General features: G+C 37.3%; 1 protein-coding gene across 1 annotated transcript in view; it reads left to right on the forward strand.

The window, feature by feature from the left end:
* Window positions 1-22,826, forward strand: part of spryd3 (SPRY domain containing 3) — a 53,179-nt gene extending 30,353 nt beyond the window's left edge. The window contains exons 8-11 of the mRNA XM_028010416.1: window positions 2,565-2,622; window positions 9,871-9,996; window positions 10,170-10,315; window positions 19,184-22,826. Coding sequence (XP_027866217.1) covers window positions 2,565-2,622; window positions 9,871-9,996; window positions 10,170-10,315; window positions 19,184-19,318 — 465 coding nt within the window. The 3' untranslated portion in view covers window positions 19,319-22,826. The remainder of the gene's footprint in view (window positions 1-2,564; window positions 2,623-9,870; window positions 9,997-10,169; window positions 10,316-19,183) is intronic.
* Window positions 22,827-25,226: the final 2,400 nt, after the last annotated feature.

Below are 25,226 nucleotides of genomic sequence, written 5' to 3' on the forward strand. Positions count from 1 at the left end.
GCCGGTGGGACAGTGTCATTATCCACAGAGAGACGTGTCCTGTACCGACATGGCCGAGACATTTCCTTTACTTTGATGAAACTAAAGTGGAACTGTTTGGACATAACGACCATTGTTACATTTGGAGGAGAAACAAGGATGCTTCTATCATCCTAATGGCAGCATCTTATTGTGAGGCAGTTTTTGCTGAAGGAGCAACTGGTGCACTTCATAAAATAAATGGCATCACAAAGGAAGAATATTATGTGTAAATATTGAAGCAACATCTAAAGGAAGATTGGTCTTCCAAATGGACAACAACCCTCAGCTTCTGGCCAAAGTGGTTAAAAAGTGGCTTAAGGACAGTAAAGCCAATGTTCTGGTCTGGCCATCACAAAGCCTTGTGGGAAAATCGGAAAAGGTGTGTGTAAGCGAGGCGGCCTACAAACCTGACCCAGCTCCACCAGTTCTGTCAGGAGGAATAGTCCAGAACTCCAGCAAACTATTGTGAGAAAGCTGTTGAAGGAAACCCAAAACATTTGATCCAATTCATGTTTTTCATGTATGTAAACTTCTAAATCTGTAGCAGCTTTCTCTCATTTTTATGGCTTTTGTCAAATGGAAATAATCTTGGTGATTCTAAGTGACCTAAAACAAGAAAATTTTGGTCTGATTAAACTTCAGGCATTGAGAAAAAAAAGTGGATGTGTCTTTTTATTCCGTGTATTTAAACTTCTGGTTGGGTTGTTTAGTTTTTCTGCACCTATAGAGAGTTCTTATTTAATGTATAAAGCACACCAAGACAGTAAAAGTGATGTTCACAACAGTTACTACAATGATGGAGATGAAAATAGACATTTAATAGCTGGGTAGAGTTCTGCGGTCTGAACAGAATCATTATTGGATTTTCAAATCTTTTTTTTTTTAGTTTTTCTTGAACCATTTCTCCAAATTACACATTATATTGGTGTCTCAATCAGGGTGCAAACTCTTGAGACGTTGCTCCTCTCCACATGGAAATGCAGCCCACATGTCAGCGAGCCGGAGGAATCTTCGGGCTTGTGGTTTAGAAGCAGCAGACTTGGTGGATGTAGAGATCTTAGGGTTGCTGCTGCATTCCTGTGTCTTCTTGTCTTTATCTACTGATGTCTTACTCTGTCCTCTGTCTTTATTTCTTTCTTTTTCTCTTTGCATTTCCATTTCTTAACAGATTCCCTGCTGCGTTGTCAGATAAGATCTATGATGTTCCCTTGAAATGTTCTCGGTCTTAGCTGTAGTTATTTAGTCACTCTTTTGTTGATTTCCCATCCCAACACAAGTGCTAATAATAATTTCACCTGCCTTCTTTGCTTTTGAGAAATTAGTCTACCTTCTCCAGCTTTTCTGGATGTTTTGTTAATTATTTTCTTTCCCTTTGGCCATCCACTGGGTCTGACTTATCATAATACAGAAATGAAAGGTCTTTTGTAGGCCTCCTGTTCCTGTTAATAATAAAATAAGTGCAGTGGAGTTTACTCAACAGCGAGGACAGAATGGAAAGAAGTAAGTAATTATTTAGAAAAGAGGGCCAAATGGAAGATGAAAGATCATGAAGTCATTGCCCCGTTAATCTTTCCTCTTGTTCAGTGGTGTGTTTTTACAATAATAGAGGTGCAGCCTAGAAAACAGATAAAAATCGCTGGTAATTACCTCTGAGTCATCCCTTGATCTTATCCACAAGTGGGCCGATGGTTATTTCTCTTGGTACACAAGAAGCACTTATCCTGCATATATCTGATGATGGAAACAAGGCGACCTTGAGAGTCGGAGTAGTTACAGACCGAAATCAGTTTGCAAATGGTGCAGATGGTGTCCAACATCAGTCCTCGAGGAGCGGAGTCCTACAAATTTTAGATGTTTAACACCTGAATTACATAAATTAAGTCAAGTCAAGTTTCTTTGCATTTCATATTTCAGCATCAAGTCAGTTAAAAGTGATTCACATCATAAAAACATCATGCAATCATAATTTATGAGACAAGCAATAAACATTACATCTTGTAAAATGTCGTCATCCAAATCACCGAGGAAATACATATCAAATGTATTTATTAATGTTTCAGTTGTTATGACTCAAATTCAACTCTAAACAGGTAGGTTTTTAGTCTTGATTTAAAGGAAGTCAGTGTTTCGGCTGTTTTTCAGTTTACTGGAAGTTAACCCAGATTAGTGGAGCTTAAAAACTGAAAGCTGCTTCTCCATGTTTGGTTCTGGGGATGTAGAGTAGACCAGAGCAAGAAGACCTGAGTGGTCTGGAAAGTTGATACAACCTTGGGGACATTAGTCCTTTAATCCTGGAAATGATCTTCAGGTGATAGAAGGCTGACTTTATAACCGTCTTTATGTGGCTCTGAATTCTCAGAGTCCATCAGGCCTGATTAATAGTTTCAAACCCATAATCCCTTTGTCTACCAGACTATCAGTAGACTACAGAAAAAGCAGGCATTAGATGTATTGATATAAGGATGATTTGAAATGACTGGCGCTCTTATTTCTTCTGAAGGTACAGAATCCTAAAGTGACCATTTCTTTCGTTTTTCCTTCAGGATTATCCCAAGAACAGACACCCTGGGTGGAGCCGGGGGTCCGTCGCCTATCATGCAGGTGAGACTTTCTCATGATTTCTTTCCAGCTTGAGGAATTTCCTTCTTACTCCAGTTTAAGAAAAATGAATGAATCAGACTTCCTTTAAACATCTGAGGATGCTTTTAGATTTTTTGTGGCCATCCGAACACAATTAAAGAATAAATTAGGACAAAACTACAACTTTTAAATCACAACTACTAACAAAACACAAAGTGATAATCTTTTCCAAGCTTTCTGGTTTACTTTTTACATTGATGGTAGATAGAATCGGATCGACTCATTGACACCTAAGTGCACTCAAATCTGTTTTTAGTTGCTGGACTAAAACTTGGCTAAATACAGCAAGTGTTTTCAATTGAACACTGACCTTGTTTTTATCAAAAATGGCTTAGATAATTATTTTAAGAAGGTATCCAAAAACAGTTAGAAATTTCGAATTCATTATCCTATTCCTCCAAAAAAAAAAAAAAATTAAAATAGCTCATGCTTAGTTTATTGTTAAGTAGGTAAAATAATCATAATAATAAAGAATACATTTTTGGTGATTTTAGTTTTTAAAATAGTTTTTGAGCCGTGAGTACTGGCATGACAGAAGCTACTGTACATTCATACTGTAGCCTGAAGTGACCCAAATCTGTTTTGTTTTTTTTCCTTAATGCGACCCGTATCTGACCTTTCATGACAGCCTTAATACAGATCGGGTTTTTTCGAAGACTACCCAGGCTACTTGAATATGTGGCCCATATCTAATACATGTCAGATCTTTTCAAATGTGAAAAGAGCGGCCAGGTCGCATTCATCCGATCTCAACGTCATTGATACTCGACAAACGTCACTATTCTGCCCCCTGATACTCGCAAGCGGGAAGAAAAACAGCCATGACGAACCATAATGAGGATTAAGTTGTTAATGTGCTGGTTCTGGTCAGACAACAAGCTACGCTCCTCCATTAGCATCCACATTTACTTCTGCAATCGTGAGCACTTCTTCTTCTTTCTTTTTTTTATGGCGGTTGGTAAAACTCTGAGCATGCTCTTTAAGTGTGACTTTATTGCGCCCTCTACTGCGCATGCGAGACACTTTTAGCTCGTTTGCTGTTCACAGAAAATCACATACAAGTCGCATATATTTTGAAATGTGAACGACCAAGCAAAAAAAATCAATATATATATATTTCTCTAAAAAAATGGAATTGAACCTTAAAGCCTGCAGTGTAAACGCAGCCAAAAAGTTATCACACAAATGCTTTAGATGGAAACCAATCAATGAACAACTTCACAGGAATGTTGAGTAACACAAACAGCTGGAGAGAAAAAAGAAAAGATATTGTCAGGTTGAGATGTTGATCATATCTGCGAAAGCTTGGAGTAAATAAAACCCGGCGTGAGTCATCTGTATTGTCAGAGTTTGTTCTTGTTTCCTGCAGATCTATGAAGATTATCTTTGTAGGGATCTGAATAAAACATCCACAGCTTCCCATGGAAAGGCTTCAGCACCCTTCACTATCTGAGCTGTGAGATTAGCTGCCCTGATAGAAAAGCACCTCAAAGGTGGTTGTTATTATTCTGAACAAAATACTCTTCGTACTGTTTATCTCACAATCAGAGGTGGGTAGAAAACCCAAAAATTACACTCAAGTAAGAGAATTACTACTTCAACATATTTGTACTTAAGTAAAAGTAAAAAGTAGCCATCCAAGATAATTAAAAAAGTATTTAAGTAAAAAGTTTACTCAAGTTTTGAGTAAACTTTCATTTAAAAGTTGCATAATCTGATGTACCAAAATATAGTTAAGTGAAAATTTTGGTATTTTAAGGATGAAAATGACAATAATTCATACAAGCAGCAAAAAATTATAAAATTAGGCAAAATAATTTTTTTCCAAAACGGTTTCTTTAAAAAATAAATAAATAAAAATAATGAAACTGCAGGTGTGTGTCTGTGTCTGGTGAACTTTTGGTTAAAACATGTTTGTTTTTCATTCAGTGGGTAGAGAATACAGAAATTTTATGCAAGTAAGAGTAGCAATAAATTACTCAAAAAAAACAACAAAAAAAACCTCCTCAAATAAATGTAATTGCATAAATGTAACTAGTTACTTTTACCACTCTGCTCACAATGCATTGCCACATCATGTTTGTCCTTATCTGTCCAGAGCTTTTAGGAGACACCTGGACTTTATCTCTGTTGATCTTTCTTGTTGTAAATTTTTGTTGTTTCTACTCTAAAAATGCCATAAAAGACACTTTCTGTTTGCTGGTTTTTGCCACGTTATTTTTGGAGGTCACGTCTGTTGTCCGGATCAGCAATCAAGGAACATTTTCCCGTCCACTCTGCGCATTCCCGGCATGTTTTTAGTTCAAGTTTATGGTCTTAAATCCGCCGTATCCCACTGCAGATTGCAGTTATAGTTCCGGATGCATTAGTAGTAATAACAGTTGATGCTGGACGTCCTGCCGGAGTCTGCGGATGATGCCTTCGTGCCGAGTGACAGACAGGACCAGTCATTTAGAGGCTCACCGTACCAGTGCCAGAGCTGCTGCACTGCGGTCCGTCTGGTTTGGCCGCTGCTTGCTGGACGCCACAGATATGCGCACGCCCCTGCAGAGCCGCCATTAATCTTATTTGCTAGTGACTGAAAATGATCCGTGTGGTTTTCCATGTCGTGTGTAAGAGGTTTGTCTTCCCATGCTCGGGATACGGTGAAAGCTCCGGTCCGGTGGCTCCTTCCTCTCCTCTCTGCTTACAGCCCAGCAACCTCAGGAATTGCATGTGGACATTATCTGGCAGGGGGGGCGACAAATACCTAATGCAAAAACAGCTTTATACGCACCGCAGTGTGCCCTATCACCACAGCATGCTTCAATAAGAGATTATTAAAACTTTAATTCTCTTATTTTCTGCCTGCTGTTGCTAAAAATCTCATGTGTTTGCATTTCACTCACAAAATCTCACCAAGTATATCTGTCTCTAGTCTCTAATACAAATAACTTAGTACACTTAAAAACAGACAAAACTAACTCATAAATAATGTTTTAGTAAAATATAGCTTGTTTTAAGATTATTTTTTAACTTGTTACATTTTTCCCATTTTATAAGTGAAATAATCAGCCAGTGAAACTTTTGATTGATTTAATTCACACCACAAATTATAGCGCACTTAAATATACACGCAAAAAGATAAAATCTTACTAAAACTTTTTCTAGGAGTATGCAGTGAGACTGATCTTAGTGCGTATATCTATTTAAGCAAATAATAATTTGTGGTATGTGCGTTTAATCTCAACCATTTGCTGCAAAAACAAAAGTATATTTCATCTACTTTATGGTGCAAGCATCAGTACACTTGAAATAAGGCAAAACTAACCTGCAAGTAGCTTTTCAGTACGAACTATGAGCTTGTTTTAAGCTCAATAATTCCTTAATATTGATGAAAAAGTACAAGTTATAAGTGAAATAATCTCCCAGTGGCACCAGACATTTTATATCTAGAACTTTTTCATCAATATTAAAGAGTTATTGACCTAAACAAGCTACTATTTCTTGCTTAAAAGTTACTTTTGTGTTATTTCAAGAGTATTAAGATGTTTGTACTAGAAACTAAACCAAAAATGTTTTGTAAAACAGTGCTTTTGTAGTGCTTTAATTCATAGCAGATGTTGGGGTTTATATTGAGAACAATAAATCTTCAAATTGAAAGGACTCTTGACTTTACCAAAGCTGTCCAAATCTAGCAGATTGTGAGCTTACTTGGGCTCCATGTGATGCTATTATGACATCCACACAGCATTAAAATGTGGCACAAATCCAATTTTCTTTTGCCTGATTTTGTTATTTTTTGTTCCTTATATGAATGATTGTCATTTTGGTCCTTAAAATACCAACAATCCCACTTAACTTTATATTTTGGCCTATCTGATGCTGTAACTTTTAAATGTTAAATGATTGATAATTTGATCTGTACTTGAGTAAGTCTTCTGCCAAAAACATTTTTACTCCTACTTCAATAATTTCTTGAGTACAAATATGTTAGGAGTGATTATTTTACTTGAATAAATTTTTTTGGTACTCTGCCCAGCTCTGGCTGGTGCAGGTTAGCGGGTCATGGGGCCGTTAACCTTTTGAAAACCTCTCATCTTTGACTCACTCGTGCTGTGACTCAACGCCCGCAGCTGAAGCTTTGGCCCGACCGCCATCGCCCCCATGCAGCCGCAGATAAAGTGCTCAGTCTGACCTGAGTGCTCTCCATCAGTGACATGCTCTAATCTGATCTACGTCTCCAAAAACAGCTGTCCAATAGCAACATGTTATCTAAGAAGAATGATGCCTTCTTTCCTAACAGGGTGTTAGGGGTTTGGATAACATACTTTAATAACAATTAAAGGGGGCACTTTAACTAAATTGATCCCCATCTTTCATCAAGGTTGATGTCATAAAAACTTCTTCACGTCAGTGAAAACGACATGCTGTCCATATAAAGTCTGCAGTTCTGTTTTGGTAACCAGTTGATCACATCCTGGACCCTTTTATTGTCTTTTTAACGACCCACAATTAATCCAAATCAGGGTTTCTCTTCAGTCCATAAGACTCGCTGATTAACTACAAATTTCGGAAAACAGCATCGAGGAACGTGGCTCTTAAGATTGCAACTTGGAATTGAGTTGCACATAAACCAAAGACTCAAGTTTCGAAGAGTAACTAAACCCCAAATCATCTCGTGTTGTGTGTTGCTATCTTTATCTTTCTGTGCAAACTGTGATATTTCCATGTAAGCTTGATTAATTCTGCAGCATTTGGTATAAACTTGTCATAATGCCGCCATCTTTGAACCGATGGGTGTTCTTAGTGCCTTTCCAGTCAATTCTGAGGCTGTTTCACACCTGTTAGCCCCGTAGACTTGGTTCAATAGGGAACAAAACTCCAACATTATCTACCTCTTAAGCTGCTGCGAATCACTTTCACACTGCACTGTGTTAAACAATCCAAACTAATTGAAAAGCCTGTTTCCTTCTCGCCTGTAGGGGCACTGCGCCAAGAACCACTGAAGGAAATGACATATAAACCTCTGAAGAAGACACTGACATTATGTGAAGATTACATTCTTCACTTAATGTAATCAAAAAGGGAGTGAGGTCAGATTTTAGAGGTTGTAGGATTTATCTTTTGTCTTTGGTAAAAGACAACAAGCAGTACCTTCTGCTAGCACTAAGCTAGCATGTTTGTTTTGGTTGCATTACCCACAATGCCCTACACTGTGGTCCATTTCTTGTTTTTGGAGCGGTCTCTGGTCCGCTATTTGATGCCTATGTCCACGCATTGACATAGACGTCCAAATCACACCAGAGTTCACTTCAACCAAACTGAGACCGAGGTTTTTAGACGAACCACAGTTCGCTCTTTTGAATCGATTGCGCATTCACACTTCCCCAAACAAACCGGACTTTCTAGAATTTGATTAAAGCGGACTAAACAGGGCTGGTGTGAATCCATCCTGAATCTTTCCTTTATGTTCCAGTGATATTGGTAGATTAATATCCAGTACTGTATAGTTAAATTCAGCTGATCAAGTAGTAAAACATCTAAGGAAGCCCAACCAATGGCATTGGATGCTTTTGGCAACTGCGGAGAAGAACCACTCCCTTTTAACCAGCAAAACTTCAGCAGAACCAGCACCAGGCTCGGTTTTGATCAGCCATCTGCTCCGACTGGATTAGAGTTGAAAAACAGAAAGGAGAGAGAGAAAACCCAAACACACTGGGCTTTGAATACTTTCTATGAGAAAGACAAACAGAGTTTCTGACCAGGAGACACACCTGAACAAAGAATCCTCGGAACCTGAGAAATAAAAATGGATCCAAAACAATCAAAATGCAATCAACAGAGATAGAAACAACTCTTCTAAACATGACTGTTAGTAAAAAGGAGCCTTATAGCCACAAAGTAGGGCATCAATAACATGAGAAAAGCATTTAAAATACTCATTAAACCTCTGTCCTGGGTGGTCTGATCCCAGAACACATATCTTATAATCGTTCTTTTCTGATTCATCTAGTTTAAGAGACAATTCTTTCTTCTTCTGTGACATCTGATCACGTCTCCCTGCTTGTCCTACCTTTGCTGCCCCATTACTTCCCACCATCCAGGCCCAAACCTGGATCTCTGCATCCTCACTTCCAGTTTCAGTCCTTGTCGCGCTCCAAAAAGGCCCCGTATTTTTAGCCCTGCTGGGCCGTGCCCCCTCTGTTTGCCTTGTGTGCTTTGTTGTTACAAGGGCCCGCATGGGAGCTGTAATGATACAGTGTCTGTCTGGCTCCCAGTGCTCCGATAGAGGCTGTTTAAACAGTATCCTGAGCTGGGGATGGATCCCATGACAACTCCATAAATATTTACAAGCAGCAGCCATCCCGCTCTGCTTGAGGAGCACTTGTCTGCAGGCTATCTCTGCAGTGTTTTTCTTCTTCTTCTTTGCTCCTTTGTTGTCTCTAACAACTGTAGGATGTGTTGTTTTGATGATTTTCTTTGGATGTTGTCGATGTCTTTTTATTTTGGTTGTACTTGACTGTTTTAACAAGCCCTGCTTCTTCTGGCTTTTGCTCATCATCGCCTGAGTGGAATGTCGGGATGTTCTGGATGTTCCCAGTGTGTTGAACCTGATGTGGAAAATTGCAAAGCTCTGAAGACGATTGTGAAAGAGTGAAATATGAAATATGCACAGTACCTTCTTTCTCAAGGCGTTCTTCTTTTTATGTTATGCAAACATTTCTGCAGTTTTTGAGATTTACTTTGTCCTGCAAAAGTATTTATTCTTCAAGAACATTTTCACATTTTGTTACAACCAAAAAGTTTGCAAAGTGAGGTATAGGCATAGAGCTGCAACTAACACTTGTTTTTGCAATCAATTATTCTGATGATTAATTGATTAATCTGTTAATAAACTTGGCACATTCGACAGATTTTTACACACTATTAGGAATACAGTAAACGATGCAAATAAATAAATATTTCAATTAATTTTTTAAGATAAGAAAATAAAAATATTATTGCCTAAAATGCAATACAATAACATTCCTTTAGCGTATGTTTGATCATTGCTTGTCAGTGGAAGGCTGATGTGTTGACTGTTATTGTCAAGTCATGTGAAGTCCAAATAAAATACATACTGTAGATCTTTGTGGTGGAGATTTGACAAAATGTGGAAAGTTAATGGGGCGGAAATGAAAGTGTGACCAGGTGATCCTAAATTAATCAGATGCGTGTCTTTGACAGATGATGGGAAGATCTTCTACGGCATCGGAGTTGGAGACGCTTTTGGGCCCCGCTGCTTCAAAGGGGACATCATGGGATGCGGCATCATGTTCCCACGTGATTACAGCCTGGACGGAGACGGTTCAGGTACCAGACATTAGTACCAAACGTCCTCGCAAAGGCAATATTAGCTACTTTGAAGCCTCCAGAGCTGTGAGATTAGTCAATATCTTTAATTTTCTTTGCAGTTTTTTTTCTTACTTAATGTCTGGTTCTACTGACTCTTGGTTATTTAACTCTCCCTCCATTTTCGTGTTCAGTTGACGTGGAAGACTTGGGTCAGCTGGAGGGCCTACCCAGTCAAGATGGCATCCAGAACGTTCTGTATCTTAATGGTGAAGACGAGGAAGAGGAAGAGGAGGAAGGGGACGAAGTCGTTCAGGAACAGCAGGGAAGGAAGGTGACGGTGAGTTTTTATTATTTTTTTCTAATGCAAAATAAATACCATTTATAAAACACACCAAGCCAACTACACAAAAAATACTCATAAACTGCAACTTACAGATAATTTTTTTTTGTCAGTAATTTAGTAGTTCTGTATGTTTCTTTTTGTTTCTTTTGTGCGTGTTTTTTTTCTATTGTACAATAAATATCATTTATAGAAGCTACACAAAACGCTCACAATCAATCAGAAACTTCTACAGAAAAACATTTATTGTAGTTTTTTGTCAATTTTATTTATAGTAGTTCTATATGCTTGTTTGCTTTTTTTCATCAGCTATCTTATGCTTCTGTATTTTATTTGTTTGTTAATTAGTAGTTATGTAGTATCTTTTTTTTCTATTGCAAAATAAATACCATTTATAAAAATTACACAAAAAGCTCACAACCAATCAGCAACAACCAATCAGCAACTCCTGACAAAAAGAAATTAGTGATAGTTTTTTCCATCAGTTATTTAGTAGTTCTGTATATTTTTCTATTTTTCCGTTTTAATTTATTCACAAATTAGTGCATGTATTTTTTATATTTTAATTTATTCATGAATTAGTGCATATACATTTTTTTCCATTTTAATTTATTCACCAATAATTCATATAAAACAAACAAATTAGGCTAAGAAAAACAGGTATTGATCTGTAAAATAAATAACCAATTAGGTAAGAGAATGACTAACAAAAATAAAATAAACACATTTTTAAAAAATTTAAAAAAAGGTAACTGTGAGTTTAACAGTATGGCTTGTGATGAATACACAACCAATTAAAACGTTAAAGCCTTTGGTTCATAGAAACTGACCCAGATGATGATAATTATTAGGATTTCCAGCTGCTCTCCGATTTGTTTTGGCAACAAGAAAATAACTTTTTATGGACTTTTTCCATAAGAAAGAGGATGAGAAAGCCAGCTCAATGTTGAAGTATTTAGATGTTAAAGTTCATAATTAGACAAAGAGTCGATGACTAAGCGACTGATTCTTGTTGGAGTTGAAAAAGAAACTTGCCAGTACGTCTTTAAACTTGCAAAGATGCATCTGGATGACCCACATGTCTTCTGGAACAACAATGTCCAGTGGATGGAAAAACAGGTAATAATCAACATGTTGCAATGGCCCAGTCAAAGTTAATGCCTAATCATGATTTAAATGCTGAAGGTAATGTTTGCAAACCACAATGAACTGAAGCAATGCTTTCTCCACAACAGTGTGGATGTTATGGAGATTTTATCAAAGTTCATCTCCAAAACTGGCTGCTGGTTGAGCAGGAAGGAAACTGAAAAACCTGAAACTGGAGGCTGTTCCTCTCATTGTAGCGCCGCTAATTCTGAGAAACACAAGCAGCTACATGTTCTGAGAAGGAAATGTTCCTGTGGTGAGACACAGAACAATGGTGTGTCCAGGTAATAAAATCTGCTCTCTCAGGGTTTATACTTAATTGAAAAAACTGGTTTCATTTGACTTCAGTCAGGTTTCAGGCCACAAATACAAACTCCGGCTTGAAAATGTGAAAATATACAAATTCTAAGATGGCTAAAATTATTTTTACCGGTTGACTGTGGTGTCATATTTTCATCCCCAAACATCCAGACCACAGACTATTAAACATGAGCTCAGTTCTGAGGAGAAGGTCCAAAGTTCAGCTCATTAATAAATGTAGCTAATTAATAGGACAACAGTCTGAATCGCAACAAACGCAAATATTAGATCCTCAGAAAGAGACGAAGACTGATGAGGTCACAACAGGTTTTAGTTCAAAAACATCAGCTGTTTGTCCATCCATCCATCCATCCATCCATCCATCCATCCATCCATCCATCCATCCATCCATCCATCCATCCATCCATCCATTCATTCATTCATTTCTTTCTCCCTCCCCTCCACTTGCCCAAGGTTTAATCTTTTTTTTTCCAGTTTCAATCCGGTTTGAAGTTTTGAAGATATTAATGAAAGTTTAAAGGTCAAAAGGTCAACCAGGCCCTGATCCCCCACATTAACCACATTTTTGTGCTTTGATTGTGCAGTAAACAATTTAATTTGTGCCACTGTCATTTAAAAAATATTAATAAAAAAGTTTCCAGTAGTCATGAGAGGTCATTAGAGGTCAACCACCGGCCCGCTCAAACGCTCAAATTTGTTACAAAATCAAACAAATTTGATGTCATTCAACTCGGCGACATTTTGCTGGTTTGTGCAGCAAAAATTTTACTTTTACTTTGAAGATTTTGATCTTTAAAACAAAAAACATTTTCTGCACAAGTGTTTGACACCAATGTTGTTAGATTTGAAAAAGGTGGGGGGCAACTTCACTCAGGCATGAATTTCTACAAGACAAAATGAAAAATCTGGGTTTGAGTCCATCAGAACCAGAACCCTGAGGTTCTCCATTACTGAGTGTTGCTGCAAACATCATCAAAGTCCACGGCTCTGATGACGAACAGACCGTAATGGAGACGCTCATCACTGGAGTAGTAGAACCAGAGCTGAGAAGTAACTAGTTACAATTACTCAATTACATTTACTTGAGTTACTGTTTTGACACTTTTTACTTTTACTTGAGTAATTTTATTATGAAGCATCTCTACTCTTACTTAAGCTAATTTCTGGGTTTTCTACCCACTGAATGAAAAACACGTTTTAACCAAAAATCACAGACACACACCTGCAGTTTTGTTAAAGTTTCATAAGTATTTTTCTTAATTTTCTTTTGCCTGATTTTGTTATTTTTTGTCATCTATATAAATTATTGTCATTTTGGTCTAAAATTTCCACTTAACTTTATATTTTGGTCCATCTGATGATGTAATTTTTAAATATAAATGATTGATAATTTTATCAGTACTTGAATAAACTTTTTACCAAATGCTTCTTTACTCTTACTTGAGTAATTTCTTTGACGGCTACATTTTACTTTGTACTCAAGTAAAAATATGTTGAAATAGTCCTGCTCAAGTATAATTTTTGGGTTCTCTGCCCTCCTCTGAGTAGAACCGAACTGGACATTAACTGTCTAGAGTGCGACCTGCCAGTGGGGGAATCGTCTCAAGGTGTTCACCAGAAAGGATTCACCGTTCTTTGAGCAAGTTCTGGGTCTTCTGAGTGCCAGGAAAACCTGGACAAACCTGTTGGGTGGACGAGCCAAACCACACAGGAAAGATGGACGTGTAGGAAATGAGCAGTTTGTACTTTTTGAGTTACTGCAGGAAGGTCCAGTCTTTGCTGGAATTTAATTTATGTATTTTATTTGGGAAGCAATTTGTTCAGTTTTTTAAACTTTTGTCCTGTGGTAGAGCTTGAAAGAGGGGGATGATGAGCAGTTTGCTGCCTTTCTTTGGCGCCACCTGTTGAGCATTTGCTGCATTGTCCCCCTATCCAGGAACAGAGCCCGTTCTCCTGAGCGCAGCTTTAAAAACCTTCATGAGGCACCTTTAACCTGTCGCCTTCCTGGCACCACCACTGAGCGCGCCGCTCAGCAGGACCGCACCAATTATTTCATATGAGTCTGGAGGCCAGGAAACGCTGCACAATGCCTACTTTCACATTTTTAATGCAACCTGGATCTTTGTTGGACTTACCAGTTCACCAGACCTGGCGCTCTGCAGGTTTCTTCACAGCAGGGATGTCCACAGTGTGGCGCTGGGGCCATTTAAGGAGGATTTTGTTTGGCTCCTAGGTCCACAATTCAAGAAATTAAATAAAATCTTAATGCAACCATCATAAAACATAAATATGTTTATTTATTTAGATACAAGTATTTTTATTTTATTAACTATGTTTCTGTTTTTTTTTTTTATTAGACTTTGCTAAAACCACCAAGCGCTGCCCAACTTTTGGCAACAAAACAAAAAAACAAAAACACGGATAATAAACCCCCAGGAAGTTTATTAAAATATTTACCTGTCGTTTAATACACCAGCTGTTTATACTTTGGATCAACAATAATTTACAGATTCCTTTTCTTCAAAAATTAGACTACTTTGCTTTCATAGTAGATTTTATTTATAATAATGCCCTCTACAGTATATCCTTATCAAAATATTGTCCATTTAGTATTGAAGAAATAAAAACAACAAATCTCTTAGAAATTAAACCTTTCAGTTTTAATTAAAAAATGTGGCCCTTGTGTTTTCTCCACTTAACAGTTTTGGCCCTGAAAGTTTGGACACCAATGCTTTACGGTCAAATCCTCCAACGAACTTCGGGTTTATGGAGGTATAAAGTACAGAGGTTCTGACTTTATTTGTGTATTTGAAGAGGTTTGCATAAGACTGACATGGCACCATCACAAACATAACAGCTGTCAATTACCTGAAGAATTATTTGTGAATGATTGTTGTCAGGAAGCATCATGTGGTAAATAATGACACTTTTAATGCAAAGTTTATTTAAAACTTGCCCCAAGAATTGCTCTAAAAATGTCAACTTTGATATTTCGGTTAATGTTGCAACTTTTAATGATGGTTGCGATAAGAATTTCATTAATTGTTGCATTAAAAGTGTCCGCGTTGCATTATTTTATAAATAATGACACTTTTAATGGAACTTTTAATGCAAAGTTTCATTAAAAGTGTCATTATTTACCAAATTATTCTTAATGACAACAGTTAGACCCATTCATGAAGACTCCTTCATGTTCATGTCCGGTGTTATCTCATGTTTATGTCATGTCAGTCTTATGCACACTCCTTCAAATAAAGTGCTGCCTTATTTTGGCCCTAATGCTGCTGTGCAGTCAAATCCTCCAATGAACCCGGGGTTGCTGGAGTTTTGAGTGCAGAGGTTCTGACTTTGTCTAGACTCGCCTGCACGCTCGTGCAAGTGGAGGCCGGGGGGGTCAGTGAGAGGCGGCGAGGCCGACCGAAACCCAGCTGGGTGAGAGAGCAGAACGGGCCATGATATAATCCAGGGATTTGTCTTTATTTATTCAGCAGGACACATTAGTCCTAGTGCGGCGGCACGGCACGCACTGTTCTGCTGTTGTTAAAGCTAATGACCTGCGTTTCTCTGGCGTGTAATTAAACAGGTTGGAGTGGGTGGCACAGTTCATGTTTGATATGTGACTCAGTCTCATTTATCAAAGACGCACACTCGGCGGTACTCCACGTTGTTGTTTTAGTCCCGCTGTTTGGGCCGAGAGAAGTCGGCCGAATTAGCGTTGAAAAGCTGCGGCGATGTTCTTCGGGGAACAGCTGGATGATGTTTGATCAGTCGCTGATTTAGTAGAGACATGTTCTGTAAACATTGACTTTCTCCCCCTCAAGACGACAGACGTTACACTCTCACCTATTTGTTCAACCATATTTCCTAATTGCACATCATTCCTGGTTGGGACTGCTGAACCGAACGCTCTCTGGCAAAAAGATTTTCTCTTTCTTTTCGTCCCTTCAGTGGTTTTACCATCAATGAAAGCTTGGGTTACTGGTGGAAATTAACATTTTCTTCCAATTATTTTAACAACTTAAGCAGTTGTCCATCTTTTCTTGGTATCGGTAGCTATCCATCCGTCGGTGTACTGTCCATTTGTCCTTCCAGTTATGTATGAGTCCATCATAAATCTGTTCTTCTGTTCATTTTTCCATGAATCCATCTGTTTAACCATTACCCATCCATCTTCCTGTCCATCTAACATCAATGAATCTGCCTCGAATCTTCTGTTAACAGAAGCCAAAATATGCAATATTTGTTCTTGTTAGCCCAAAATCTAAATTTGCTAATTAAATAAAATCCTGTAGTCATTTATTCCTAATTCTGTGTAAAAAAATAGAAATAATTCTACATCAGGGCAACCATAGTTTGCTCCCTAGCTTATTTATCTGCATATGTTTCAGGATGTTGTGCATCACTTCAAACAATCAGAACAAGTGCAAACATAACTATTTTGTTAAAGCATGACCAAAAAAGTTAGTTTTGTGCTTATATACACAAAACATCATGACCATTCAATAAATATTATTTAAAGACCATTTATTTCAGAAACTTTATTAGAAAACAAAACACATTATATTGATTAATTACACACAGATGGATATTTGAAAGCCTTTATCGCTATTAGCTATGATGATTTTACCTTTACAGGTAATCACAACATATTAAAATTAGCATTAGCATCAGACCAACAAATAAATCTATTTTTAAAACTTGCTTAAAGGTTGGTATTTTCGAAAGGTACTTTTAATCTGATAAACAAAAGTCATTGGGACTGATATTAACCTGCAAAAATGTTGGCTCCCTTGTTTTGATATGACTTGTTGATTATTCGGCTCCTAACAGGGATGAACTAAGCTAACATTAGCTCCTTTCTTCCCCTTCTGTATTGATATCACTTGTTGATTATTCATCACTGAAGAGGGGTAGGCTAGGCTAACATTAGTTCCTCTTTTCTTCTTTCTGTTTTCATATTGTTTATTATTCATCTCTGAAGAGGGGTAAGCTAGGCTAATGTTAGCTCATCTCCTTTCTGTTTTGATATGACTTAGCTTGTAACAGGTAAGCTAAGAGTTAAACTGAACCCGGTTTTTATGTGCAGATTGTTAACCTGTATTGTGGATTCATCATATTAACAGTGTCAAGAAAATCCGAGCTCATCCCACTTCCCCATGCTGGAGATTTTAGTTTAACAGTAATAATAAATAAAGTTATCTTTAAAATGAATCACTCAAGTGACATCAAGGCCCAGCAGTAGACTTAAGTGTCAATAAAGTTAGTTTAACAGTAATAATAAATAAAGTTATCTTTAAAATGAATCACTCAAGTGACATCAAGGCCCAGCAGTAGACTTAAGTGTCAATAAAGTTAGTTTAACAGTAATAATAAATAAAGTTATCTTTAAAATGAATCACTCAAGTGACATCAAGGCCCAACATTAGACTTAAGTGTCAATAAAATAAATCTGGTTGTGTGTGTTGTTTTTGTCTCATGCAAACTTTGCTTTAATTCTACTTTTTTCTATCTAATCATAAGAAATCATAGTCAGTCAGAGAGAGTCATTAAACAGGAAAAGCAGGTTTCCTGGAAAAAGAGGAAGTTTCCAGCCTGCAGATTTATAAAAATAGCTGAGACTATTTCTTAGTTTAAAGCAGGAAAGTTTTAAAGAATGAAATCTAAACATTATTAGTAATTGGATAAGATTCAAAGTAAAATACTTATATTAATATTGGTTTACTTGTAATAATACTTACACTTATATTTGTGAGAACACTTACAAGAAAAACAAGTAACTGTAACTTTAGTAGTAAATAATTAGAATCATGTATTATTCTTGGTTTCTTTTCAGAAAAACATCTGTAATAACTCACATTAAGATTATAATAAATATAATTAATAAGTTATAGTTATAAAATTATAAATGAATGCTAAATCAGAGAAGCTAAAGAAAATAAATGTGATATAAATGTGATTTTGACATTGAACTTGAAATGGTGTAAAAGGTTGTAAAACTGCAATTAAACATCACTGATATGTTGGAGGTAGATGGTAGGTGAAAGGTGACAGGAAGGGAAAAAGGGGAACTAACAGGAGAGCAGAGATGATCAGCACCTTATATGGAAACAGGAGGTTGAGCAGCCCTGAGACATTGGCACAGACATCATGACATGATGTCTCTTAAGACAGTGACGGATATGAGATCATCTGTCTAAGCAGACAGATGAACCCTATATAAGGTGGGTGCAAAAGAGGAACCTTTCGTTGGATCCTCCGGGCAGCTTCGAGCCAAGATCGAGATGGACAAAGAACTCTGCAGCTGAAGAAGAGCCGGGGCCACGGAGCCGGAGACTGTCCTGCACATGGAGACCAACCCGTCTGGCCCACAATCTGTGGCTTCGAATCGCACTTCTCTCATCGGCTGGGTTCAGACCCCAAAGACAAAGATGAAGACAAAGACAAGGAAGAAGAACTGGTGCCTTTTTTCCTGCCAGCACCAAGTCCTGTGTGACCTCAGCATCCATGCGGAGAAGAAGCTCATCGGACCTGCGGAGATCCTGGCCTTCATCGATCAACATCTTCCTCCTGCTGCCACACCTTCTTCATCATCAAGCCAGGTCTGGGGTTCGAGGCGCCAAACTCCGTCCGTCTCGCTCTAAGGTTCCTTTTTTAGTTCTCAGTATCAGCAGTAGGGAAAGATAGACTAGATGATTGATTTTACTTATTTGATTATTTCTGCTACTGAATTAAGCTGTACTGACCCTTGCAAAAATGCCTTACTAATAAAATATTTAGCATAAAGAAAATCTAAAAGATGTTGTGGACATTCAGTTAATGAGTCACCTTAAAGTTCTTTGATGGTTGTAAAATAGCTGTGATGTTTGATTCTGGAGAGGAAGAGGTGGAAAATGTTTTTAGGTTGCTGGTAGCCCATATTTAAAACCTCATCCTTGGGACTCGACCGAGTCACTAAAACCTACCTGGTTCAATAACAAATGCAAGTTGTAAAATAGAGAACGAGCGACCGTTAACAGGTGTGCTCTGTGAAACTAGTTGGCTGTAGGCTGCTCAGTCTGGCTAATTCACAGGGGGAAGAAGGGTGGGACACCTGGATGTAGGCCGTCAGATAACCAGGCGAATCGTTTCTCGAAACCAGCTTAAACAGAGTTTACTTCAGTTCTGGACAGGGTAAATCCCAGCAGATTTAGGAAACTCAACGTACCCGTTAGACGGAGAGCTGGTAGCACATCTCCCCTCTCAGAAGAGGAAGTACGAGAGTGAGAGAGTAGAGACAGAAAGGAGGGGGGGGGGTGTTGCGCAACAACAACAGCATTTGGCCAGTGGTGGACGCTAATTTCCACCCCTGGTAGTGGTTTGTGTGTTTATTCTCACTGCTACTTCTCTGCTCTCCTCTAGGTGTTTTTCACCAGGAACGGGAAGCTGATGGGTCGACGGGAGATGGCGGTCCCCCCTGGGGGTCTGTACCCCACCGTGGGGATGCTGAGCAGCGGTGAGAAAGTCAAGGTGGACCTGCATCCTCTCAGCGGATGAACCGAGAGGTCGTAGGCCAGAGCACGCACCATCCAGCTGCACACACGCACGTCTTCCTCTAGTCATCGCAGTAAGAACAGACTACAAGCTCTGGCAGCAACGGTTACTTCTATGCAATCTGCTCTGCTACCATCCTCCTTCTGCATGCACTTTGTCTCCGAAACACTGAGCTGGTAAATGCCCTCATCCAGTCTCGCTTTTTTTCCATTTGTCACGACCCCGAGCAAAGCGGAGAGAGGCCAACGTCAGTTTGTTTCAGGGAACAGGACTCCCTCCCTCTGGGCGATCAGGGACCTCACATGCTGCTCTCCCAGAGCCAGACGTGGAGCTCCTCTGTTTCCTCAAAGCTGCAGAGTCCTCCTTAAATCAGTTTTGCGAAACAATCCAAGCGTTCGGCATGTCTGCTGAGAAGCGCCGTGTCGGATATTTTTTCCAAGAGCTCAATTTGCAGCCAAAATCCAAATAAAAACGGGTCAGCAAACATTTTATACATGCCATCTTTGAAAAACAAATATTTAAGTTTATCTCATTCAGGGAATATTTGTGTGTTTTAGCACTTTAATAAGATAAACTTTGGCTTTATATTCTGAATCCAAACTGTGAGTAAAGGTAGAAACTTTAAGAACCAGTCCAATATTGACTGATCAATTTATGCAATCCACATAAAAAAGTGTAAATAAATGACTTAATGTTTGGAAGAAATATTTAAATCTGCTCAGTTTTATCTCCGACTCAAGTCCTGAGAATTGTTATCCACCAACCTGTAGATGACCATTCAACTCTGCAGGGGCCTGATAACAACACATTCATGTACTTTAGGTGTTTTGGAGAAGGAATGCATCTAAACGTTGCAGGATCGTAACTCTCAGGACTGGATTAAAACACCCAGCTTAATGTGAAAAAGATGCTGCATATTTTCGTGCAGATGTTTGTTGCATGCTCATTGGTCCCCTGCATTTCACTGAAGGGTGGCAAGAACAATTCTGCATCACAAAGTTCAGGCTGATATTTCTCTTTAAATGTTGCCAGATTTCTACATTGAGCTGCAGAGTTGAGCCTGTTTTGTTTCTCAGATGATTAGAGTTTGACGAAACAAGACGGGTCGGCGATATTAAAGTTTATTAATTAACAAACAAGAGTCTCAGTAGAAAACTCCTGGTAAGTCCTCATGCTGATCACAAGATTGGTCACACTCTGATGCCCAAAAGTATTAATATCCTAGCAGATTTAGGTACAAAACTATTTTGAAATGGCACAGGCATCTCTCAAAAAATAATAGGACAATGTATAAGTGTGTCATAAATATATATATTTATATTTTAAAGCTTCAATATGTAACTTGTTGAAACTGTTACTATGTTGTAACAGCATCACGAGACAGATAATCTGTAAGAAATTGATCTCATTTGTCTTGTTAACTAGAAACAACCAATCCGAGCCAGGAGGTGGGTCTTAGCGCTGTCAATCATCCTGCATGTGGCACTGCTAGCAGCACTCAGAGCCTTTTATGAATGCTAAAGCTAGTTAACATGGCAGATAAATGGTTTTTCTGTAATGGTGGGTTGGGTTTAGCAGCGAGTACATGAAGTTGATTAGCAGCTCTAAGACCCTCCTCTTTGCTCTGATTGGCTGCTTTTGGTCAGGAGTGAATCATTTCTTAAGACAGTTAGCTCAGGGAAGAGGTGGATCTTTTTACAGATTATTTGTCTCATACTGTCACAACATGGTTTTAACAAAAATGTAAAAAAAATTTAAATGAAAGTTACAGCTGCTGCAGCTTTATTAAAAAAAAATCACTCAGTCAGATTATTTCCATCCAGAAGAAACAGAAGCTACTTTAAACCTTAATCACTTCACAAATTCACCCAACAGAAACATTACGAAATCAATCAGATAAATGGTTAGTAAAGGCAGTGAGGCATCCTGGGTCGTAGGAATCAAACAGCATCAGCAGTGTGAGGTGAAATGAGGACGTGTTTTCTGGTTCTGAGACATTTAAAAGACTCTGCCGACCCGATTGCTTCAGGCAGCTTCAGGCAAAGTTCAGCGGCTGCAGCCACAGTCGACCCGCGAGTCGGAGAACGGCGAACCGCACTCAAAAAATCAGTTCTGAGTGGAAAAATCTCCCATAATGTGGTTAATTCTAACATCAGGTTCTGCTGGGCCGACCTGAACGCTGTGATGCAGAATCCAACATCTACAAAAGCTTTGTGATGAGTCTGGTGGAGCTGGTTTCCACATAACTTTAAAGAACTTGAAAATAATCGAATCTGTAAAAATGAACCAACCAGGCCTGTCATAATAACAAATTTTACTGGACGATAAATTACCCAGAAGTTATCGCGATAAATGATAATATTGTTGTTTTGAGACCATTTTCAAGTAATTAAATGGTAATAATGGACTAATAATGCAAGAACCCATTCTAAAAGGTAAACAAATCTAGTGAACATTTAATGCTGGAACTGGAAGACATTTTAAATATCCAAAATAAATAAACAAAACAACAAAAACAACAAATAAAATGAATTATGAAGTCTCTGTTTTGGTCTCAATTATCCTTTTTTTGAAGGACAGTTTAGTTTACAGACTTTTATCCTCCAATTTTTGGTCAATTAAAAAGTTTAATTTATCATGCGATTAAATGGTTTATTGCTTATTGTGACAGGCCTATCGCCTTTTTAAACAGAGTTTATGACACAAACCAACACAAAACTGTGAAGTGGAAGTGAAATAAAGTTTTTTAAATTCAGTTTTTACATGGAAAATTTTGCTATGAATTTGTATTAAACCCCTGTTACTCTGATGCCATGAAGATCAGACAGCGTCCCTGTTTGCAGATCAAAACAATCACTCAGATCAGAACTAAAATGCAAATCTACAAAAATCAAAAGTACTTAAAAATCAAACACAGAAAAACTAATTTCTCTCTATATTAATTTTTTTTATTAAAAGGAAATGTACAGTATATGCTAATAATCTGACTGAGATGAGCAGAGCTAATAGAAACAAAAATACAAATTCACGCCACACTTTTCAGATTAAATGTTACCAGAAATATGACAACCAATGTTCCTTTTTCTTCCACTTTGCAGTTATGCACCACGTTGTGTTGGTTTATCCCATAAAATCCCAATAAAAACATTTAATTTTGTGGTTGCAACGTGACGAAGCGTTCATGGGGTGTGAATACTTTTGTAAAACGTGACCTAAAACTTCTGCACAGCATGACTTTGAAATCACATCTGCTGGCGTCTCAGTTTCTAGCTGTTATGTTTTCATTTTCTTGAAAAATAGAATGAACTCAGCTTGAATCAGTCAGGTTTGGTTCTGACTGAATAAAAACTGGAAATAAAAGAAAATGTCGCTCAGATTGGAGCCAAACACGACTTTAATTCACTTTCCAAATACAATCGTTCCTGTTGTAAAGTTCTGTCTTGTTCGATTGCACTATGATATCCTGACTCACATGATCATCAATAAATGTTTTATTAATGTTAACAAAGTATTTATTTTCTCTTTTTTGTGCTCAAACGTGGTAATTTTAAAGGAATTTGCATATTTTCTGGATTTGTTTTATATTTATTGGTTCCTCTAAAGCAGGGGTGACCAAAAGAATCATTCCTAAAAACTAAAATCACCTAAATGTTCTTTTTTTATGCTATTGAATAATAAAACCAGCCATGAAAGAACAGGATATTTTTTCCCTTGTTATATAAAAGGCGTCCAGCAGCTCGATTAAAGAAAACTGAAAAAAATAAAATAAAAATTGTTGGCTGTACTCGGCAATAAAAACAGGATCTGTGTCAGACTTGATCTGAAAATGCTTTGCTGTATTTAGCAGCAATTAAAAGCAGATTTGGCTGCACCAACATGTACTTTAGAGTACATGTCAAGGAGTAGAGGTGGTCCCGGTTACCATGACAACAGAAAGAAACAAGATGATCACTTTGTGTCTCAGCTAACATTTTAGTAAGGAGATTTTGATTTAAAAGTTGTAATTTTGTCCTAATTTATTCTTGAATTGAGATTGGGAGGCCCTAAAAATCCATCCAGGGGCCTCAAATGGCCCCCGCACCTCAAATTGAAAACCGTTAAGTTATTAAGAAAGCAGAGTTTCTAAAACTTTAGAAAGAAAGCTTAACAATATATGCACATTAAATGGATTAACTGTGTTTCTGCCCCATTTTATTGTTTATAATGAGGCCAGAAAGGGGAATATTTAATATGGATGACTAATTAAAGCTGTTTGATGATGATGATAATGATGATGAAGAAGAAGAAGAAGAAGAGGATTTATTGACAAATACAGATCAAGAAATTACAAATCATAATGATTTATTGCACCAAAATTGAACTTTTCTTAATATAGTTTATGAACAATAGATGTACAAGTTAACATGTGGAATGACTTTGGTCACTTCTTTGGTGAATATTGGACCTTTAAAATATTATTTTCCTATTTTCACTGCATATTTGTGCAGTTTTTCTACCAACATGGAGAAAACCAAATATTCATATAACTGTATCTCTGACTGACCTGCACTGAACTCAGATTTTATTCATCTAAATTTGGTCGATGTTTTCAGAATTAAAGCAACAATTTGTTGCAACTCCTGACATCTAGTGGTCAGCTAAGGTATAGCTGCCATTCTTTTATATTTTTTGAAAACCGCTTTGGTTATTAGGACTTAACTCAGTTGTTTTTTTTTATCCTTCTCAGCCAAGAAATTGTCAGTAGAATTTATTTTTAGTTTAACAAAATAACTGTTACACAGAACTGTGTTATGAAAAAGACTAACAAGAAACAAATTTTTCTTTGTGTAATAAAGAAAAACACAAAGAACTGACAGAAATAAATTAGCAAGGACAAATATGAACAGCTTTTTCAATTATTAATCCTGCTTCTGATTGGTTGGAGCAACAGCATTATTAAAGGTAAGAGCAAATATTACTTCTGTATAAAGTTGAGTGATAAACTGATTTTAATCAGTTTTTGAAAGTCTTTGCATATTTATTCACAAACGCATTCCTTGTATCCATCGTTTAGTGATGTCATCGCGCTGAGGTATTTGATTATTTGATTTTTTTATTAAACATTTGTTGGAATATATTTTTCAGTATTAGAATTATATTTAATATGTATTAAATATAGAATTTAATACATATTTTAATAAAATGTTTAATATTTTTTACACTTCACATGTAGTCAGTAAAGAATCAAAAATCACAGTTTATTTAAAAAGTTGAATGTATATTTTGTTTTTCATCTTCAAACTATTTGAAGGTATTTAGTCAAGAGGGCCACATTAAAACTTATGGTGGGCTAGATTTGGCCCACAGACCTCAATTTGCTTTAACTTTATCACTATATTCCTGAAAAACTAAACTTTGGATTTTCAGGAATCTCTTCCAAAACAATCAAGGCTGCTTGTGTACTTTTTTTCCTTCCACCCAACTTTCTATTTAAACAGCTTCTTTTAACGAAAACATACTTTTTGTGAACAAGTCAGCAGTTCTGCCCATCATAACCCTTATATTAAATTTATTTTTTGAAAAACTAGGTTTTTATTGAACAATGAATTAACTGAACAAAATAAACTTCTGCATCTGTAACTGCATAGTTTGTACACCAGAGGGCGCTGAATGAGTGGTACTTTAAACACATTAGTAACGAATTAAAAACCATCCAGAGGTTTATTTAAGTTACAAATTATTTGCTTTTGTTTTCCAAAAATTAAAATGTATTCTTATCTTCAGAGTCACAAAGCTCGCTACATTTTATCTGCAGAAAAAAAAAAAGTGAAGCATTTATGAGCAGAACTGTCCAAAATACTCAAGTTCAGCTAAAAAAGTTGCGATTTGTGAAAAAGTTTCAACGTTTTAATCAAAACTCAGACACGATGAC

This window comes from Xiphophorus couchianus, chromosome 24 (genome assembly GCF_001444195.1).
Source record: "Xiphophorus couchianus chromosome 24, X_couchianus-1.0, whole genome shotgun sequence".
Lineage (NCBI taxonomy): Eukaryota > Metazoa > Chordata > Actinopteri > Cyprinodontiformes > Poeciliidae > Xiphophorus > Xiphophorus couchianus.